The sequence below is a fragment of the Mobula birostris genome, chromosome 18, assembly GCF_030028105.1.
Source record: "Mobula birostris isolate sMobBir1 chromosome 18, sMobBir1.hap1, whole genome shotgun sequence".
Classification (NCBI taxonomy): domain Eukaryota; kingdom Metazoa; phylum Chordata; class Chondrichthyes; order Myliobatiformes; family Myliobatidae; genus Mobula; species Mobula birostris.
Genome location: NC_092387.1, coordinates 14,641,778 through 14,664,680, shown reverse-complemented (window position 1 = coordinate 14,664,680; position 22,903 = coordinate 14,641,778). Strand labels below are relative to the sequence as shown.

At 46.2% G+C, this 22,903-nt stretch overlaps 1 protein-coding gene across 2 annotated transcripts in view; it reads left to right on the top strand.

Moving 5' to 3' along the window:
- The window catches only part of cib2 (calcium and integrin binding family member 2), a 112,479-nt gene extending 89,784 nt beyond the window's left edge, over window positions 1-22,695 (top strand). For both annotated transcript variants that reach the window (XM_072282243.1, XM_072282242.1), the window contains exons 5-6: window positions 16,391-16,586; window positions 21,485-22,695. In XM_072282243.1, coding sequence (XP_072138344.1) covers window positions 16,391-16,586; window positions 21,485-21,506 — 218 coding nt within the window. In that variant the 3' untranslated portion in view covers window positions 21,507-22,695. The remainder of the gene's footprint in view (window positions 1-16,390; window positions 16,587-21,484) is intronic.
- Window positions 22,696-22,903: the final 208 nt, after the last annotated feature.

Here is a 22,903-nt window from a genome sequence, read left to right as displayed (position 1 = left end):
CTTGTGAATGAAATACAAAGACAAGGAAACAGTGTTAAACCCCAGCAGAATCATGTACTCAATTCAGGAATCACACTTAAAGAACGATATTTAGGCACTGGAGAGAGTGCAAAAGTAAACAAAACATAAGGATCGTTCCTGTAAATGACAAAGCTTTGGGAAGATTCAAGTTAAAAAGATTCACTGGTAGGAGGGTGGTGATCAGGAATGAGGTCCTCTTCAGGTTGGTAAAATGAGATCGATTGGAATTTTGAAAGGGGATTTAGATACCTGAAGGGGAACAAATTGGAGAAGGGACAAAGATTTAGTTACAGAGCTCATTCACTGATGGGCTGAATGGCTGCCTTTTGAGTATTGTATGATTTTATAAATCCAAAAGGACCGATATTTACATACATAAATAAGAACTTGAAAAATCAGGCATGTTAATCAGGATTAAGGCTAGGTGGGTAATCCACCCATTGTCACTGGTCACTTTGCCTTGAATCTCTAAAATAGAATTAGTGACAATGGCCTCCTAATCCAGCCCAGTGCAGCAGGTCCCTGTCTCTGGCATGTATCCTGTTTTGTTTTAAAGGCCCATATGGCAATTCCAGCTGTTCCACGTAAATCTTTTCTCTAAGGAGTCATCGGGCGTCTTTTTCAGTGCGGTACTTGCTTCTCACATCTCTATATCCTAATCTGTTAAACATTCAGTTACTTGCAACTACTGTTAAATATGTACCAGCTAGGTTCTGCATTTTGTTACAACTCTCCTGTGAGTGCACACTGGGAGTGGGTGGGGTGGGGGTACTTTGAGTCTGCATTTTGTTACTGCGTTATTTATACAACTCTCCATTAAGTGTAAACAGGGGGCGGGGGACTTTTAGTCTGTCAGTGAATCACTCCTGTATGGTAGTCAAAACTTACCCACCTCTCAAGGTCTATAGTCACACAGTTCTCCTGGACACCCCCGTTGACCATCTTAACTACGCAGGCTAGACTTGCCACTGCTACTGATTCAGAATGGGAAGTAATTAGTTACAGTACCTTGCCATTGAATGAAAAACAAATTAAAGAGATGCCTCCTCACTGGGCTATTTGTTGCTTCCCTGGGAGCTGAGGTTAAAAACTGAGTGAGGGATGTAGGTTTCATAACCAGCATTTAGAACCTTGACGCATTCCACCAGGAACATGATTGAATCTGTCAAGGAGCCACCTACCTTTTTTTTTTTTTCCCTCAGCTTGCACCGCTGGGCTTGATTGATGAAAGGTGATGTGAAATTGTAGGATTGTGTTGACATCGGGGACATTTCTGAACTCTCCCAGCGTTAGGCTGAGTGATTGGTTTATATTTTGTGAGAAACTCTGAAATTAAATGGCACATATGAAACAGAATTCGGAGGTCGTGGCACTGGATATAAACTCAGTGTTGCATGACTATGTAGTTTTACACATTACATTGGAATTAAACATGAACTCACAGGGTTATTTAGCAAAGGGAGTCCTGACTCCTGTAACCATTTCAAATTAAGAGAATGATTAATAACGTTGTTTAATTCGTTCTGTCTATCCAATTTTAAATTATTCTGCAGTGAGTTTGGAGTCTCAGAATTCTCATTAACATTATATTTATTGGAGCTGATTATTTACCTAATGAGATGGCCATTAATATTCATATTTAACAGTGGGAGGAAGGTAGAATCATAGATGTATACAGCAAAAAAACATGCCTTTCAGCCCAACTCATCTATGCTGACCAGGTTGCCGACCTGAACTAGTCCCATGTGTCTGTATTTGGCCCATATTCCTCCAAACTGCTCCTATCCATGTAATTGTCTTTTAAAATTCCTTAGTATCACATAGCATTACTTCTCAGCTGTGGCTCAGTTGGTGAATTTCTTGGTTTGGATGTCTGGGTTCAAATCCCATTCCAAAGAGTTGAATACATAATCTCGACTGAGGTGTCATCAGTCAGATGAAATAGGAAGCAGATGCCTTGGCTACCCTGGAATTTTTGTGCTTTTGGTCAGGTCTTGACAAGACTATAACGAAAAGAAAGGAGTTAAATACCACTATAATGAAACAGTAATTAGCTGGAACGTGCATGCACACAATGCAATTGCCAAACCTGTTGGACAGCCCACCTGTGGGGATGCATAGACGCTGCAGCAGAGTCCGTAGTTGTTACAGGACCCCCCCCCCCGGCCAGGCGCAGCTCCCGAGGTGCCACAGACCGTGCCCACAGGAACTCCCAGATGAGAGATTTGTCCAGGATGTCATCCGCCGGGATCCATGAACCATACCTTCCCAATCCATGAAGTATTGGACTTTGCGTTGGCGAGATGCCAGGAGATGCCACACAATATAGACCAGTGAACCGTCCACCTAGTGAGGAGGAAGGGGAGTTGGGGTGACTGGAGCCAGTGGGGAGGTAGCAACTGACTTGAGCTGGGAAACATGGAACACTGGGTAGATCTTCATCGATGATAGTAGGCACAATCTATACAAGACCTTTGATAGACTTTTCCACTACAAGTGGTCCCACGTAGCTTTCGACTTTCAGAGGAAGGTCCCCTGATGTTAGACCTTCTCTCCTGGCTTGAGAGCCTTCACCTGTCAGCGGAGCTGATCATCCTGTCTGGCATGTTGTTCTGAGCGTGCATCAGAGAAGAGCTGGCTCGTCTCCAGTTGCGCCTTTAGAATGGGACCAGCTGTTCAGCAGCTGGAACTCTGACATAAACCTCCTGGTCAGGGAAGAACAGTGGCTGGAATTCCTCTGGCGTTCAAAGGGGGACATACCTGTGGAGGGCGACTGGAGGTTATTGTGGGCAATCTCTTCTCAAACCAAACGTGGGGTTGGAAGAGCCAAGGCAGCATAGAGTTGTCTGCAACTCTTGATTCACTCTCTCAGTCTCGCCATTAGATTGGGGGTAAAAACCAGATAATTGGCTCCTACAAGAGAACAGAAACCCTTCCAAAAACGGAATGTGAGCTGTGGTCTTCGATCAGAAACTATGTCCTGAGGAAAGCCATGCAGCCTGAACACATGTTGAACCATGACGGTGGCAGTCTCACAAGCTGGTGGGAGCTTAGGGACAGCAATAAGGAGGGCAGTCTTGGAGAAGCAATCCAGAATGATTAGAATGGTACTGTTTCCATTAGATGGGGGTAGCCCAGTGTTGAAATTCACTGCGAAGTGGGACCAGGGATGGTGGGGCATAGGTAGTGGATATAGCAGCACGCTGGGTGCTGGTCTGAAGTCTTGTTCTGAGCACAGATGTGACAGGCAGAGACAAAGTCGTGGATATCCTGGGACATAGATGGCCACCAAAGTCATCTCTTGATAAACTCCCAGGTCCATTGAATTCTCGGATGGCCAACCAGACAGGAGGAATGGCCCCATTCCAAAGCTTTGCAGCGCACCGTAGCAGGGACAAACAGCCAGTTAGAAGGTCCCCCACCTGGGACTGGATTCGACTGTTGTGTGTCCCTCACCTCCACCTCTATTCCCCAGATCACCAGACCAGCAATGCACATGTGAGGAAGGATGGGTTCTGGATTGGCGTTGCTTTCAGATCTGTTAAACTGCTAAAGAGAGTGTCGGCCTTGGTGATCTTGCTGCTGGGACAATAGGTGAGGAAGAAATTAAACAAGGCGGAGAAGAAATCCTAACGGGCTTGATGGGAGTTGAATCTCTTAGCCTCCAAATGTAGGAGAGGTTCTTTTGATCTGTCCAAACCAAAACAAAGATGCTCTTCCCCCTCCAACCAGTGTCGCCATTCTTCCAGGGCCTTCTTGACAGCCAGAATTTCTCCGTTCCCAACATTGTAGTTATTTTTGGCCGGAGACAAGCAATGGGAAAGAGAGGCACAGAGGTGCAGCCAACTAACCGCGGAAGAGCGCTGAAAGAGAACAGCTCCAGTGCCGACAGTTGATGCATCCACCTCGACAATGCATGGCCGGGGTAGATTTGGGTGTTGCAGCGCTAGGGCAGTGTTGAAGCATTGCTTTAGCTCTGAAAGTGGTTGGTCTGCTTCATTTGTCCAATGGAATCCTGCAGAGATCTTCCTGGCGAGTGCATTTATGGGGGCTGTGATGGAGCTGACATTTCAGATGAAACCGCGATAGAAGCTTGCAAACCCCCATGAAGTGCTATATCTATTTGACCACAGATGGTTTGGGCTACTCCATGACCACCTGGACTTTACTCAGGTCCATTTGAGCACTGGAAGGGGTAAGTATATATTCAAAAAATGGCACCTGATCTTTATGGATCTCACATGTAGGGGAAGCCAATTTTAGGGTGAGCCTCTTTTGAGGTTATCCTCTTTTAATGGACACCTGAGACATGACATCCCATAAATGTTTTGGATCACCACAATAGAGTCAAGAATCTGTTCTCCTGCACTGTTCTCATTTCTTCTGAGATAGGTGTGTAACCTTCCTGCACGCATGCAGAACTCGTTGACTTTATTAACTTTGCCTCCAACTTTCACCCTGCCCTCAAGTTTACCTGGTCCATTTCCGACACCTCCCTCCCCTTTCTAGATCTTTCTGTCTCTGTCTCTGGAGACAGCTTATCCACTGATGTCTACTATAAGCCTACTGACTCTCACAGCTATCTGGACTATTCCTCTTCCCACCCTGTCTCTTGCAAAAACGCTATCCCCTTCTCGCAATTCCTCCGTCTCCGCCGCATCTGCTCTCAGGATGAGGCTTTTCATTCTAGGACGAGGGAGATGTCTTCCTTTTTTAAAGAAAGGGCTTCCCTTCCTCCACTATCAACTCTGCTCTTAAACGCATCTCCCCCATTTCACGTACATCTGCTCTCACTCCATCCTCCTGCCACCCCACTAGGAATAGGGTTCCCCTGGTCCTCACCTACCACCCCACCAGCCTCCGGGTCCAACATATTATTCTCCGTAACTTCCGCCACCTCCAACGGGATCCCACCACTAAGCACATCTTTCCCTCCCCCCCCCTGCATTCCGCAGGGATCGCTCCCTACACAACTCCCTTGTCCATTCGTCCCCCCCATCCCTCCCCACTGATCTCCCTCCTGGCACTTATCCGTGTAAGCGGAACAATTGCTACACATGCCCTTACACTTCCTCCCTTACCACCATTCAGGGCCCCAAACAGTCCTTCCAGGTGAGGCAACACTTCACCTGTGAGTCGACTGGGGTGATATACTGCGTCCGGTGCTCCCGATGTGGCCTTTTATATATTGGCGAGACCCGACGCAGACTGGGAGACCGCTTTGCTGAACATCCACGCTCTGTCCGCCAGAGAAAGCAGGATCTCCCAGTGGCCACACATTTTAATTCCACATCCCATTCCCATTCTGACATGTCCATCCACGGCCTCCTCTACTGTAAAGATGAAGCCACACTCAGGTTGGAGGAACAACACCTTATATTCCGTCTGGGTAGCCTCCAACCTGATGGCATGAACATCGACTTCTCTAACTTCCGCTAAGGCCCCACCTCCCCCTCGTACCCCATCTGTTACTTATTTTTATGCACACATTCTTTCTCTCACTCTCCTTTTTCTCCCTCTGTCCCTTTGAATATACCTCTTGCCCATCCCCTGGGCCCCCCCCCCCCCTTCTCGGACCTCCTGTCCCATGATCCTCTCGTATCCCCTTTTGCCAATCACCTGTCCAGCTCTTGGCTCCATCCCTCCCCCTCCTGTCTTCTCCTATCATTTTGGATCTCCCCCTCCCCCTCCAACTTTCAAATCCCTTACTCACTCTTCCTTCAGTTAGTCCTGACGAAGGGTCTTGGCCTGAAATGTCGACTGCACCTCTTCCTACAGATGCTGCCTGGCCTGCTGCGTTCACCAGCAACTTTGATGTGTGTTGCTTGAATTTCCAGCATCTGCAGAATTCCTGTTGTTTAGGTGTGTAACCTGCAGGTTCTGTCAGCTGTGTAAGTCTAGGGAAGATAATCTCTGGCCTCGCCAAACGGGTGAGATTGAGATGTGAGTCCACCCCATTTGTTACCCCGTTACAAATCAGAACCACGAAATAACAGACAGTACACCACATTCAATTAAACGACTTAGCGTTATAATCCTTAATTTGACTACAGGGTTAGTGGAGAAAAAGCAAAAAAAGAAAAGGGCCCATTGTAATGGAAGAGTCTAATGTGCACAAGTTGGAGCTCACGTTTTCCCCTTTACCGATCCTACATCGATCTCCCCGGCCTTCATGGGATCATGGCTCCGCTCCAGGTCGAGTCCTATGACCACTTCTCTCTAGCGTTTTCTCTCTTCATCTCCCCCCTGAACAAATGACCCAGCTCACCCTGGTGTCAGGGACACACCATGAAAACACCCTCCCGTTATTGGACGGCTCACATTCCAAAGCACCCATTATCTCTAACCATAACCCAAACACTGCTTCTACAGAAAGTCCATTAAATTTGCAGTGAAACCTTTACCAGGGTGTTACAGGTGTATGTGCCCACTTGCATAGGTTCCTTTGTGGACGGGATGTTGGGTGATGAAGAAGAGGGTGAAGTCAGATGGTGATCTGAAGAGTAGGAGGTTTGAGACATTCTTTTCCAGTGGCAATCAGTTACGCAGTCATCAACTCAAATAGCCAAATTAACCAGGTCATCCAGACTGTCCTGCTTGTCACAGACAGTGATCTTGTGTTGGACCCTGGTGTTCGGTCTGCTCTGGAAGGCAGTAGTGAGGGATCTTTCATTTCCTCCTGTCTCCACTGAAAGCGTGTGGAATTTAACTGTGTAGGTCCTCACTGTCCATCTACCTTAGCACAGGTCCAGGAGTTGGTGGGCAGCCTCCTGACCCAGTATAGGAAGGTCAAAAACTCTCCTTAAATCAGCAATAAAATTGAAATGACTGGGCTGTGGGGAAAACTTGCTCCTGTAGAGTGTTGAACAGGCTGAGTGAAGCTCCATCCAAGAGATTTGCCATGTATGCCAGTTTACGGGCATCATCACCAAACTGACCAGGATAGGCTTGTAAAGCCAGTGCACACTGGGTAATTAAACTCCTGCAAACATCAGGTCAGCAGAGTACCTGCCTGGTGCGAAAATACTCGGTTCCAGTACAGACACGGGAGTTAGTTCTGATCCAAATGTGGGAGCCAGGTCATTAGTGGCCGAGGTTTCTATGAGATGCTGGGAGTGGGATTGACCTGGCCAACAGCTGCTGAATTATTTTTGCAAGAATGCTAATGGCTGTCACTGTAAGTACATGGACTGTGGCTGTGAGAGTGGAAATAGCTGTCACCTGATTCTGATTGCTGAACTGTTTCTGCAAGGGATAACTTCTGTTCCTCCAGCTGAGACTGGGCTTCTCAAAATGAGATTACCTGCCGCATTGCTTTGGTCACTTCTCCCAAAACGGATTCGATCACATGTAACTTCTCCCCTACCTGACCAATATATCTCAAAGCCTAGGTTAGCTGGTCTCTCTCTGGTGGGTCCATTTTCAGTGGTCAAAACTTACTGTCAGAACATTTGGATATGGCCCAAGTGCAGAGAGAGAGAGATACTGAAGCGACTTTAATGAGAATTGTTGTAGAATTTAAAGAAAAAGGAAAACAATAAATGCTAAGCCAACAGGGCCATTAACTAAACTCTCAGACTGAAAGTTAAATGCCCACACTGCAGCTAGAAGCAATAACTAAATGCTAAATGAATACCGCTGCTTTCCAGCATCAGTTGAAATGGTAGTCCTCTTTCCCAGACAAGGACGTGGATAGACAGGGAATATAACATTCCTGTGCTTTTGGTCATGTCTTGACAAGACTACAACAAAAAGAATGGAGTTAAATGCCACCATAATGAAACAGTAATTAGCTGGAACGCGCGTACTCACTAGCTCATACCCTGTTGTGCAGCCCGCCTGCAGGGATGCATAGACCCTGCAGCAGAGTCCATGGTTGTGACAGAACTATGCACCAGGGATGGCCAGGTTCTCCTTCACCTCAGAACTCTGCAGTCACTCATTGTTTAGAAAATATAGTAAAACTTTGGTAGTGCAGATAAGCAGTTTTTCCAGCCTATTGGATATTGTTCTATTCGTAAAATTTGCATAAGTTGGAAATGATCAAACAATGAGCTTCCAACACTGATTTCAGTGACCCACCACTCATTACTATTTGCCAACCAGAGAAGAAAAGATTCCAGCATGGATAAAGCATTGGTTGATTGGTAGGAGGCAAAGAGTGGGAATAAAGGGAGCCTTTTCTGGTTGGCTGCCAGTGACTAGTGGTGTTCAACAGAGGTCTGTGTTGGGACCAATTCTTTTTTACGCTATATGTCAATGATTTGGATGTTGGAATTGATGGCTTTGTTCCGAAGTTTGTGGACGATATGAAGATAGATGGTGGGGCAGGTAGTTTTGAGGAAGTAGAGAGGCTAAGACCTCAGACAGATTAGGAGAATGGACAAAAAAGCGGTAGATGGAATACAGTCAACACACATCAAAGTTGCTGGTGAACGCAGCAGGCCACACAGCATCTGTAGGAAAAGGTGCAGTCGACGTTTCAGGCCGAGACCCTTCGTCAGGATTAACTGAAGGAAGAGTGAGTAAGGGATTTGAAAGTTGGAGGGGGAGGGGGAGATCCAAAATGATAGGAGAAGACAGGACGGGGAGGGATAGAGCGAAGAGCTGGACAGGTGATAGGCAAAAGGGGATATGAGAGGATCATGGGACAGGAGGTCCGGGAAGAAAGACAAGGGGGGGGGGGACCCAGAGGATGGGCAAGAGGTATATTCAGAGGGACAGAGGGAGAAAAAGGAGAGTGAGAGAAAGAATGTGTGCATAAAAATGAGTAACAGATGGGGTACGAGGGGGAGGTGGGGCCTTAGCGGAAGTTAGAGAAGTCAATGTTCATGCCATCAGGTTGGAGGCTACCCAGACGGAATATAAGGTGTTGTTCCTCCAACCTGAGTGTGGCTTCATCTTTACAGTAGAGGAGGCCGTGGATGGACATGTCAGAATGGGAATGGGATGTGGAATTAAAATGTGTGGCCACTGGGAGATCCTGCTTTCTCTGGCGGACAGAGCGTAGATGTTCAGCAAAGCAGTCTCCCAGTCTGCGTCGGGTCTCACCAATATATAAAAGGCCACATCGGGAGCACCGGATGCAGTATATCACCCCAGTCGACTCACAGGTGAAGTGTTGCCTCACCTGGAAGGACTGTTTGGGGCCCTGAATGGTGGTAAGGGAGGAAGTGTAAAGGCATGTGTAGCACTTGTTCCGCTTACACGGATAAGTGCCAGGAGGGAGATCAGTGGGGAGGGATGGGGGGGACGAATGGACAAGGGAGTTGTGTAGGGAGCGATCCCTGCGGAATGCAGAGGGGGGGGAGGGAAAGATGTGCTTAGTGGTGGGATCCCGTTGGAGGTGGCGGAAGTTACGGAGAATAATATGTTGGACCCGGAGGCTGGTGGGGTGGTAGGTGAGGACCAGGGGAACCCTATTCCTAGTGGGGTGGCGAGAGGATGGAGTGAGAGCAGATGTACGTGCAATGGGGGAGATGCGTTTAAGAGCAGAGTTGATAGTGGAGGAAGGGAAGCCCCTTTCTTTAAAAAAGGAAGACATCTCCCTCGTCCTAGAATGAAAAGCCTCATCCTGAGAGCAGATGCGGCGGAGACGGAGGAATTGCGAGAAGGGGATGGCATTTTTGCAAGAGACAGGGTGAGAAGAGGAATAGTCCAGATAGCTGTGAGAGTCAGTAGGCTTATAGTAGACATCAGTGGATAAGCTGTCTCCAGAGACAGAGACAGAAAGATCTAGAAAGGGGAGGGAGGTGTCGGAAATGGACCAGGTAAACTTGAGGGCAGGGTGAAAGTTGGAGGCAAAGTTAATAAAGTCAACGAGTTCTGCATGCGTGCAGGAAGCAGCGCCAATGCAGTCATCGATGTAGCAAAGGAAAAGTGGGGGACAGATACCAGAATAGGCACGGAACATAGATTGTTCCACAAACCCAACAAAAAGGCAGGCATAGCTAGGACCCATACGGGTGCCCATAGCTACACCTTTAGTTTGGAGGAAGTGGGAGGAGCCAAAGGAGAAATTATTAAGAGTAAGGACTAATTCCGCTAGACGGAGCAGAGTGGTGGTAGAGGGGAACTGATTAGGTCTGGAATCCAAAAAGAAGCGTAGAGTTTTAATACCTTCCTGATGGGGGATGGAAGTATATAAGGACTGGACATCCATGGTGAAAATAAAGCGGTGGGGGCCAGGGAACTTAAAATCATTGAAAAGTTTAAGAGCGTGAGAAGTGTCACGAACATAGGTCGGAAGGGATTGAACAAGGGGTGATAAAACAGTGTCGAGGTATGCAGAAATGAGTTCGGTGGGGCAGGAGCAAGCTGAGACAATAGGTCGGCCAGGACAAGCAGGTTTGTGGATCTTGGGTAGGAGGTAGAAACAGGAAGTGCGGGGTATGGGAACTATAAGGATGGTAGCAGTGGATGGGAGATCCCCTGAGCGGATAAATTCGGTGATGGTGTGGGAGACAATGGCCTGGTGCTCCTTAGTGGGGTCACGATCGAGGGGTAAATAAGAGGAGGTATCTGCGAGTTGTCGCTGTGCCTCGGCAAGGTAGAGGTCAGTACGCCAGACTACAACAGCACCCCCCTTATCGGCGGGTTTAATAATAAGGTTAGGATTAGTGCGGAGGGAGCGGAGAGCAGAGCGTTCGGAAGGAGTGAGGTTGGAATGGGGACAAGGTGCGGTGAAGTCGAGACGGTTGATGTCCCGTCGGCAATTAGTAATAAAGAGATCCAGAGCAGGCAGAAGACCAGAGCGGGGTGTCCATGAAGAAGAGGAGAGTTGAAGACGAGAGAAGGGGTCATCGGTGGGGGTGGAAGAGTCCTTGCCGAAGAAGTAGGCTCGGAGATGGAGACGGCGGAAGAAAAGTTCCGCATCATGGCGAACACGGAACTCGCTGAGGGGGACAAACGTGAGGCCCTTACTGAGAACAGAGCGTTCTGCCTCCAACAGTTGAAGGTCGGAGGGGATGGTAAAGATCCGGCACGGATGAGAGCTGGGATCAGAGGGGGGAGGGGGGAGGCTGGGGGTGTCAGTGGAGAGGGGAGGGTTGGGGTGAGAGGAAGATGGAGCCTCCGGGGGCCCAGGAGTTGACGGTGGGATCTGAGGAAGACGGGACTGCGGAGTGGCGGTGGGGGAAGGGGAGACGGGAGTCACAACAGCAGCACATAAAGACCCGGCCTGGAGTTCAAGGCTGGAATCTTGAGAGCTGGGATCAGAGGTGGGAGGGACCACCACTAAGCACATCTTTCCCTCCCCCCCCTCTCTGCATTCCGCAGGGATCGCTCCCTACACAACTCCCTTGTCCATTCGTCCCCCCCATCCCTCCCCACTGATCTCCCTCCTGGCACTTATCCGTGTAAGCGGAACAAGTGCTACACATGCCCTTACATTTCCTCCCTTACCACCATTCAGGGCCCCAAACAGTCCTTCCAGGTGAGGCAACACTTCACCTGTGAGTCGACTGGGGTGATATACTGCGTCCGGTGCTCCCGATGTGGCCTTTTATATATTGGCGAGACCCGACGCAGACTGGGAGACTGCTTTGCTGAACATCTACGCTCTGTCCACCAGAGAAAGCAGGATCTCCAAGTGGCCACACATTTTAATTCCACATCCCATTCACATTCTGACATGTCCATCCACGGCCTCCTCTACTGTAAAGATGAAGCCACACTCAGGTTGGAGGAACAACACCTTATATTCCGTCTGGGTAGCCTCCAACCTGATGGCATGAACATCGACTTCTCTAACTTCCGCTAAGGCCCCACCTCCCCCTCGTACCCCATCTGTTACTCATTTTTATGCACACATTCTTTCTCTCACTCTCCTTTTTCTCCCTCTGTCCCTCTGAATATACCTCTTGCCCATCCTCTGGGTCCCCCCCCCCTTGTCTTTCTTCCCGGACCTCCTGTCCCATGATCCTCTCGTATCCCCTTTTGCCTATCACCTGTCCAGCTCTTGGCTCTATCCCTCCCCCTCCTGTCTTCTCCTATCATTTTGGATCTCCCCCTCCCCCTCCAACTTTCAAATCCCTTACTCACTCTTCCTTCAGTTAGTCCTGACGAAGGGTCTTGGCCTGAAACGTCGACTGCACCTTTTCCTACAGATGCTGCCTGGCCTGCTGCGTTCACCAGCAACTTTGATGTGTGTTGCTTGAATTTCCAGCATCTGCAGAATTCCTGTTGTTTGAGATGGAATACAGTGTCAGGAAATATAAGGGCATGCACCTTGGTAAAATAAATGAAAGGTTGACTATTTTCTAAATGGAGAGAAAATACAAAAGACAGAGGTGCAAAGGGACTTGGGAGTCCTCATGCAGGATTCCCTAAAGGTAAACTTTCAGGTTGAATCTGTGGTGAGGAATCAAATGTGATTCTTTCAAGAGGGTGAGAATATAAAAGCAGAGTTGTAATGTTGAGACTTTATAAAGCACTGATGAAGCCTCACGTGGAATATTGTGAGTAGTTTTGGGCCCCTTATCTTAGAAAGGATGTGCTGAAACTGGAGAGGGTTCAAACGAGGTTAATAAAAATTATTCCAAGATTGAATGACATATGATGGCTCTGAGCCTGTATTCACTGAAATTCAGAAGAATGAGGGTGACCTCATTGAAACCTATTGAATGGTGAAAGCCCTTGATAGAGTGGATGTGGAGAGGATGTTTTCTGTGGTGGGCGGGTCTAAGACTAGAGGACACAGCCTCAGAATGGAGGGCCATTCTTTTAGAACAGAGATGAGGAGTAATTCCTTTAGCCAGAGATAGAGAGTGGTGAATCTGTGGAATTTGTTACCACAGGCAACTGTGGAGGCTAAGTATATTTAAGGCAGAGGTTGATAGATTCTTAATTGGTCAGGGCATGAAGGGATACGGAGGGGGCGGGGAGGAACGCAGGAGATTGGATCTGAGTGCCATGATGAAATGGCGGAGCAGACTCAATGGGTCAAATGGCCTAATTCTGCTCCCATGTCTTATGGTCTGAGAAACATATATGCCCATTCTTTGTTTCTTTACCTAGGGTTGGTTGAAAGATCATGGCAAGTCTCCCCACTTCTCTTTCGAAGCCAAGGTTCTTCCCAGTTCAGAAGGCATCTATTCTAAGTACAGCTGACCTTTCCAGTGCCTCCTCCTCATTGTTTTACCATATGTACCCATTATTTTTACAAACTTGTCATCCTTATAAAAATTGATACAATGTTCTCACTATACACTCTGGCACTATTTTGCTCATTATGCATGATTTATTTATTCTTATTGTAACCTATAGTAATTTTTATGTAAACACAAGAGATTCTGCAGATGTTAGAAATGCAGAGTAACACCTACAAAATGCCGGAGGAACTTGGCAGGTCAGGACAGCATCTCAGGAATGGAATAAAGAGTCAACATTTCGGGCTGAGACCTTTCATCAGGACTGGAAAGGAAGAGGGAAGAAGCCAGAATAAGAAGGTGGGGGAGGGAAAGGAGTACAAGCTAGAAGGTGATAGGTGAAGCCATATGGGGGTAAAGGTATGTAGGTGGGAAGGGGAATGATGCGATAAGCTGGGAAGTGATAGGTGGAAAAGGAAAAGGGCTGAAAAAGAAGGAATCTGATAGGAGAGGAGAGTGACCTATAGGAGTAAGGGAAGGAGGAGGGGCACCAAAGGCAGGTGAGAAGAAGAGGAGTAAGAGGGGAGCCAAAATGGGGAATGGAAAATGAGAGAAGGGGTAAGGGAAGAAATTACCAGAAGTTAGAGAAATTGATGTTCATGCTGTCAGGGTAGAGGCTACCCATATGGAAAATGAGGTGTTCCTCCTCCAACCTGGACCAACAGCTCTGAATGAGAACGGACAGAGGGATTTAAATGGTTGGCCAACAGGAAGTGCTGATGGTTGCGGATGAACACAGGTGCTCGACGAAGCGGTTCATCAATGTACATGGTAATTCACTATTGTGGAGGAGGCAGTACCAAGAGCACCATCAGACTCACATCTGGAAGGACTGAATGGTAGTGAGGGAGGAGGTCAATGGACAGGTGTCTAGCTCTGTACTGCTGCTCCAAAACAACAAATTCAGGACATTTGTCAGTGATAATAAATCTGATTCCATTTCTGATTCTGTTCCATTTGTTCTTTTTTCCCTTGTACATGAATGCCCTGTTGAGTACTTAATTGACAGCACCTCTCTTTGCACTCCCATTTACCACTCACACTCTTACAGAAGCCTTTTAGATTTCTGAGATATCAAGTCATGCAATACGGAAACAGGCCTTTGAGCCCAGACCACCACTTACACTAATCCCATTCTATTCTCCCCACATTTACACCAATTCCCCCCTGATTCTATCATTTATCTACACACTAGGGGCAGTTTACCTTGGTCAGTTAACCTACCGACTGTTTGCCTCTGGGTAGCACAGTAGTGTAACGCTTCACATAATGCCAATACAGCACCAGTGGTCTGGGGTCAATTCCACCCCTCTCTGGAGTTTGTGCATCCTTCCTTGTGGTCGCATGGGTTTCCTTCAGTCTCTCTGGTTTCCTGCCACATTCCAACAATATATGGATTAGCTGGCTAATTGTCCCATAGGTATACTTGGGCAGTGTGACCTTGTTGGGCTGGAAGGGCCTGTTAACTTGTATCTCCCAATTAAAATAAAAATTAAAAAAGACGTCTCAGACCCAGGCAGTTGGTTATTAGAAAAGATAGGAGTTGTGATGTTATGTTAATGTTGTATAAGACATTGGTGAGGGAAAAAATTGGAGTATTTTGTGCAATTCTGGTCATGTACCTACAGGAAAGATGTCAAGCTTGAAACATAAGTACATAAGAAATAGGAGCAGGAGTAGGCCATCTGGCCCATCGAGCCTGCTCTGTCATTCAAAAAGATCATGGCTGATCTGGCCATGGACTCATCTCCACCAACCTGCTTTTTCCCCATAACCCTTAATTCCCCTACTATGCGAAACTCTATCCAACCTCGTCTAAAATATATTTACTGAGGTAACCTCCACTGTTTCATTCAACAGAGAGTTCCAGCGATTCACCACTCTCTGGGAAAAGCAGTTCCTCCTCATCTCCGTCCTAAATCTACTCCCCTGAACCTTGAGGCTATGTCACCTAGTTCTAGTCTCACCTACCAGTGGAAACAATTTTTCGGACTTTATCTTATCTATCCCTTTCATTCTTCTTAATGCCAGCGAGTACAGCCCCAGGCGACTCAATCTCTCTTCATAGTCTAACCCTGTCATCTCTGGAAACAGCCTAGTGAATCTCCTCTGCACCACTGTCTGGAGTTGTAAGAGTGGAGTTGGAAAGCATGCAGCAAAAGTGTTCAAGGACATTTCCAGATCTTGAGGACCCATGTTGCAGGGGAAGTTCGAAATGGTTAGGACTTTATTTCCTGGATTATAGGAGAGTGATGGGAGATCTTATCGGAATATACAAAATTATGGGGGGTATAGATAGGGTGAAATCATGCAGGCTCTTCCACCTCATGTTGAGTGAGAAACAGACCAGTGGTAAAAGGTTTAGGATTAAAGATGAAATAATAAAGGTGAATCTGAGGGGGAGCTTTGTACTCAAGGGGTGATGAGAATGAGGAATGAGCTGCTAACCGAAGTGGTAAATGCTGGTTCTATTGTAAAATTTAAGAGAAGTTTGAATAGTTTATTGATGAGCGTGACATGGAGGGATATGGTCTGGGTGCAGATGGTTGGGACTGATAGACCAGTCCAGCACAGACTAGATGGGACATAGGGGCTTTTTCTGTATTGTAGTTCTCCATGATGCTACAATGAATGAAAAAAGTTAAGTGTTATCCATCATCTCAGCACCTGCACTATTGGTTGTATGTGAGACACAACAGCATAGAGATTACAGTACTAGATCCATTTTTAGGAGTCCAAATCCATTATGACAGCTGGGGAATTTAAATTCAACTAATTAAACAAATCTGGATTAAAATCCACTGCCAGTAACGGTGCTCATTGTCATGAAATTCATCTTCGGGGGCTATCATCCCCCATCTTTCTTTGGTGCAGGCAGAATGTGACAGCAACCTTTAAGCAAGGCGGTCGCTCTCGGAAACAGCCAAGGTGCTGTCCATTTTCAGGAATAATTAGAGATGGGCAGTCAACACTTTAGGTGGAATATGATCAGCAAATTACCAATCGTTGTTCCAGGAATTTTCAGTGACGTTCACCGGACTGGGTTCAGTAGTCTGAGGGAATTGGACGTACTGCATGTTCTTTTCTGTCTTGGTTGAGGACAATCCGCCTGTTGGAGCATGCTAGGGTGTGGCAGACATTGTGTGGGGTAGGCTGGTTACCAGCCATTGTCTTCCGTGTGCTTGCTTAGACCTTTGATATATTGGGGTTCCCTCTGACAGATTTCAACACGGACAATTACATCTGCAAATCAGACCTAGAGAAGACCCTGAATAAGCTGACCCGCGAGGAACTGGCTGTTGAAGAGGTCACACTGGTGTGTGAGAAAGCTATTGAAGAGGCTGACCTGGATGGTGATGGCAAGCTGAATTTTGCAGATTTTGAGAATATGATTGGCAGAGCACCGGACTTCCTCAGGTGGGTCAAAATAAATAAAGCGGTTAGTGGTGTGGAGAGCCTTTGTCAGGAAATCAAGACATAATTAACTAATTGCAAAGGGTGCAAGAATTTGCGTGCTTCTTCCTGTTGTACATTTAAGAAGTCTCTATAAGGGCTGGGTTGCCAGGCCTCGGCCTCAGGAACAGTGACCCACATTTGTCACAGAGGCTCAGGCCCATAACCCAGACAGACCCACTCTGTAGCATCAGTCACCTCCTCAGGTCTTGTCAGCAGAGAGACCTCAGTGGCTGTATCCTAGAAAGCAGGACAGCAGGCTGGAGCACCAGTTAGTATCACTGCTGCTCAGCTCCATCAGCCCAGGTTCAATCCTGATTTCAGGTGTGCCCTGTGTGGAGTTTTTTTTTGGCTTTCAACTGGTCCTTAGTTTATTTTCCATGATTACAACTCAAAATCATGTTGGTAAACGGCTTCATAAATACAGCAAGAGGGAAGATCCGTGATCCCCCGGTGTTCAACGGTACTTCCTCCAAGGTTCATGCTTCAGGTGATCGTACTCCCAGATGCAATGTAGCCAGCCTCCAACATGGAAAGCCCACCAGTACTGCCTCATTTCACGTTGATATACTTGTTATAGTATCGATTGTGGCCTCACCATAAAGCACCCAGAATGCCATTGGGAGTGAAAGCCCGCACAATAACCCAGCGGGAGAACTCTCCCAACTTCACACCCATCAGGCGCTTGTCTGCAATTGGAACTGGCAGGCCCGCTTTCACACCTTCCATCAGATTGTGCAGCTTTCTCCAGGTGTTCTAACGTTTCTCGACAAGACATGCGGGGTAGTTAATTAGCTGTTGAAAATAGTGGGAGAAGCAGCAAATTCACAAGTATGTGAGAGGGTACAGGTGTCCCCCGCTTTACAAAAGTTCGCTTTACGCCACTTCGCTTTTACGAAAGACCTACATTAGTGCCTGTTTTCGCTAACTGAAAGAAATCCGAAGAGGATTTTCACTTTTACGAAAAAAGGTGCCCGCTTTAAACTTGTGTTTACCCCAAGAAAGGCTATCATGACCGTGAAGTCTTGCACGGGCAGGTGTGTGCGCATGCGTGTACATGCTGATTTTTTTCTACAAATTGGTTTTGGCTAAATCTTCCCGCTTCTGTTAAGTGAAACTACACTGTACATACATTATTTCTACTTTATATAGGCTGTGTATTTATCATATCATTCCTGCTTTTACTATATGTTAGTGTTATTTTAGGTTTTATGTGCTATTTGGTATGATTTGGTAGGTTATTTTTTTGGGTCCGGGAACGCTCAGAAATTTTTCCCATATAAATTAATATCTTTGCTTTACGCCATTTCAGCTTACGAAAGGTTTCATAGGAACGCTGTATTTTCGGATCAGCCAAACGTGTGGCAGCAACTCATTGCATGCAATGCGGGGGAAACCTGTATAAGATAAGGGGCAATAAATGGGGAAATGGGATCAATGGAAAGCTTCAGAAGCTAGCATAAATTTGATGGGCTGATTGGTTTCCTTTTATGTCATCAGAATATACACAGTGGCCATTTAATTAGGTACATCCTGTATCTTGATCTTGATCTTCTGCTGCTGTGGACTATCCACTTTAAGGTTCAAAGTGTCGTTCATTCACACCACTGTTGTAATGTGTGGTTATTTGAGTTACTGTCGCCTTCCTGTGAGCTTGAACCAGTCTGGCTATTCTCCTCTGACCTCTCTCATTAACAAGGCATTTTCTCTGACAGAAACCTGGATGTTTTTTGTTTTTCACACCATTCTCTGTAAACTCCAGAAACTGTTGGGCTTGAAAATCGCAGGAGCTCAGGAGTTTTGGGAGATACACAAACCACCCCATCTGGCACTAACAATCACTCCGTGGTCAAAGTCACTTAGATCACATTTCTTCCCAATTCTGATGTTTGGTTTGAACAACAACTGAACCTCCTGACCATGTTTTGCTTGCTTTTATGCATTGAGTTGCTGCCACATGTTTGGCTGATTAGAAATTTGCAATAACAAGCTGATATAATATGTGGTCACTGAGTGTATGAGGGAAAAATGTAGAGATGAATGTGTAACAAGGATAAAATCTGGACCATCAGTCAGTGGCTGTGAGTTTCAAAGTCTTCACCAAGGATTAGACAAAGAGGGTTCACAGGTTTATAACTGAGGATCAGATCAGGGGCCAGAGACTCATCACTGAGGATCAGGTTAGGGGTCAGGAACTCATCTTTGCCAACAATCAGGTCAGTGGTCAGATGCTCAACAGCATGCCAAATTTCTTTACCAGCTGATTTAACCACATTTGACAGAGGGCCTTATCAGTTTTCACCAACCAGCAGTGTATGAGGTGGTGGTGGCAGATGTGCTGGGAAAAGGGAGGGAATTTGCACCCCTTGTCTCTCTAGGCACTGATTCAGAATTCAAGATCTCCATTCACTGCGTATTGCCTGGGGTAGGAGAGGGAACCTTGTCTGCCAGCCTCACAGGCAGTGCCACTACCATTGAGATGGAGACCCATTTCACTTTCGAAATTGATGGCAACAGTTCCATTAAAGCTGAAGTGAAGAAAAATACAGGAGAGGCCACTTGTATTATGCCAGTGACGCTTCTCCAATGGGAGGAATGTAATTAGTAGTTATGCAAGTATCACAGAGGGATACTTATCTCAGAATCAGTTTTATTATCACCGGCATGTGTCGTGGAATTTGTTAACTTAGCAGCAGCAGTTCAATGCAAAACGTGATAATATAGAAGGAAAAACAATAAGTAAATCAATTACAGTAAGTATGTATATGTATATGAAATAGTTAGATTAAAAATAGTTCAAAAATAGAAATAACATAAAAAAGGTGAGGTAATGTTCATGGGTTCAATGTCCATTCAGAAATCAGAGAGCAGAGGGGAAGAAGCTGTTCTCGAAAAGCTAAGTGTGTGCCTTTAGGCGTCTGCTCCTCCTTCCTGACAGTAACAATGAGAAGAGGGCATGCCCTGGGTGATTAGGGTCTGTAATAATGGATGCCACCTTTCTGAGGCACTGCTCCTTGAAGATGTCTTGGATACTATGGAGGCTGGTACCCAAGATGGAACTGACTGATTTTACAACTTTCTGTGGCTTGCCAAATGCTTGAAGAGGTCTGGAGGAGACCATTTAAAATAGAAATGGGAACCAGCCTTTTTTTTTCCATATTAGGTTCCAGTTAATTACGATTAACTTACAGAATTTAAATTCAAGTAGTTGAATAATATTGGACTAAATTACTGTTATTGCCAATAGTAAGTGTGCATTACTGGTATTATTAATACCCATCTCATTCACTAATGCCCTTTAGAGAGGGAAACCAGAACACTATAAGATATCAGAGCAGAATTAGGCCATTTGGCCCATCGAGTCTGCTCCACCATTTCATCACGTCTGATCCATTTTCCCTCTCAGCCCTATTCTCCTGCCTTTCCCCCGTATTCCTTCATGCCCTGAATAATCAAGAATCTATCAATCTCTGCCTTAAATATACTCAAAGACCTGGCCTCCACAGCCTTGTGTGGCAATGAATTCCATAGATTGACCACCCTCTGGCTAAAGAAATTCCTCCTCATCTCCATTCTAAAGAGACATTCTCTCTATTCTGAAAGCTGTGATCCTGGGCTGTATGTGACTCCAGGCCCACCAGTGTGATTGCCTCACTTGTCCTCTGGAGTCACTGTTCAGGAGTCAGCAATATCCACAGCCTGTGAACTAGTCCTCAATTTCTAATGATTATAATGCTTGATTTTTCCAGTTTGTATGAGATGTGTGTTTCTGGGGAGTTGTGCTTCCACTTGCTGCATTTCAGCCCTGACTACACCGAGTTTCATAGTTCTGAAGCATTTGGGGGATACATTAAACTTATCAAGTGTAACAGTGCAGAAGTTTTATTTTTTAGAACCGGCCTTGTAAATATCAAGTTCAAGTTGAAGTTTAATTGTCATTCAGCCATACATGAATACCCATGAATACAGCCAAACGAAACAGCGTTACCTTGGGGCCACAGCGTAAAGCACAGGACCAACAGTCGTACAGATTCACAAAGCACACGTAAGATAGCGGTAAACATATAGTCAGACAAAATTATATAATGTAGTCTAAGTCCCTGAGTTGTCGACAAGAACAATCCCAAAAGTCCACAGACACATTCAGTCCTACTGAGCAAACACTGGAGGAGAGCACTGAAGGGAGGGGCCTGCCCCCAATCCAGCATGGACGCTGCACCAACTCGCCTTGTGCGTCACCTCTCCTGGGTGGCTGCAACATGCGACACCAAAGCACGAGGCCTAGTCTGCATCACGACGGAGGTCAGGCAGCTCCCTGGTGTTATTCCCACCAAGGAACCAGTGAACCAGACTTGCAGCATTCTATATTACCAATGCCCAACAGGGACTTGCGATCACAAGAAGAGCGACTGAGACAATACGCCAATTCCAAACATGATAACCCCCTTCCCCTTGAAGAATTGCAATGTGCACAGCCTTGTTTCCCAGGATTGGAGAACCAAGAACTAGCGGACGTAGGTTTAAGGTGAGAGGGAAGAGGAAACTGAGCAGCAGCACTTTCACCCAGAGGGTGGTCCATGTATGGAATCAGCTGCAAAGGCAAGCGGTTGAGGCAGATACATTAACAACATTTAAAACACACTTGGATATGTACACAGATAGGACAGGTTGAGAGGGATAGGGGCCAAATGTGTGCAAATGGGATTAGTTTAGACTGGAATGTAGAGCCAAAGGACCTGTTTCCATGCTGTGACTATCTGATTTTATGGCTTTATAATTTGGAGTGAAAACTATTTATTAATACATGAATTGTAGTGATTTAAAATCCAGTATTCTTAGTCTGTGGCCTTTTATTTTTCCAGCACTTTTCACATTCGGATCTGAAAGGCAGAGATTGGACTGGCGTACGATGAGACAGGTGCACGTGAGATCGGGGCTGGCAAACCTTGGTTGTTGCAACCTCTCAAACTGTTGTGCCCAGATTGCAGAGTTGGTTGGAACATGAGCCCACTCAGCTGAAGAGAAAGAGCAGCTGAACTCTCCTACTTGTGTTTGACTGAGCAACTGCGCAGGGGTCAGGCTAGATTGCCGATAATTCAAGTTACCTGATTGGATGCTTGAAGCCTCTGTAAAAAGTGACAATTAACCTCCATGTTGATAGCAACACTCTAGAACTTCCGGAGCGCTCTTGAATTTACCACTGATGGCAGTGACAGTGAAAGTGATTCACTAAACGAAGCACAGCCAGATTCCTAGGGCTAAATCTTCTTTATCTGTATTTTCTATCACAGTAGACAATGGCGCATCACCCTTCACCTGGGTTGCAAGGAAACCTTTCTATATCTCCACTGTTTTGTAATTGCTTGCTGTAGATGTTTCAGTTATTAATTTTCATTCAAAGTTGTTTGTTAATAATGGAGCTGACAAAACCTCTTCTAAGTCTTCGCTTTTGGTGATTCCTCTTTGCAGAAGCATCAACGATATGTATGATCCCAACTTTGCCTCCCATCTCCATTCCCCCATTCCTGCAAAGAACCTTGGCAGGATACCTCAGTGGACCAGTTGCAGGAACACTGAGGTTTATTGCTGTGACTGGGTCTGTGTTCACAATGCTTATCCATCAGTGGTTGGATCTTAGCTGGGTGGTGGGGCTACTGGTAAAACCCAGCACACTGCAGGTCCAGCAGAGGATGGAGACCATTGTGTTACCAGCTACACAAACCCAGTCATTGACAATGCATGAATGCAACCTTCTGCTTTCCCCATTTTTTAAAAAAATTCCAGTATCAGAGAGGTACTGGAGCACAATGACAATCATGTGGCTGTAATACAGTCTGTGGAAGGGCTCTGTTAATACACTGTTGGGATTCTTTCTCACTCTGAGGATCGCCAATTGGCAATTACTGTTTTCGGTTTGAATATGCTCTTTGATTTTCTTTCATTTTTCTTGCAACTGATTGTAAGAAATTGATATGTACTGATATCTCTTTTCCAGGGTCTTTCCCTGTTGAAAACTTCTGGTTATATTTTGAAAATATGGCTTTCCCATTGCTTGTTGTCTTAAATAAATAATTGAAAGCAACCCAACTGCTTAAGCTGTGTCCTTGGAAAGTTTCATACACTGTGTCAGCATGCTTAACCCAACAGATGACCTAAAGGTCCTCCTGTGAAGGCACATCTTCCACTGTGAAGTCTGCTTGCGGAACCTTGGACCTCAGCTCCAGGTGACAAGTTAAATCCATGAAAACTGAGAAGACTGCGCACTGATAGAGGGTCTGAAC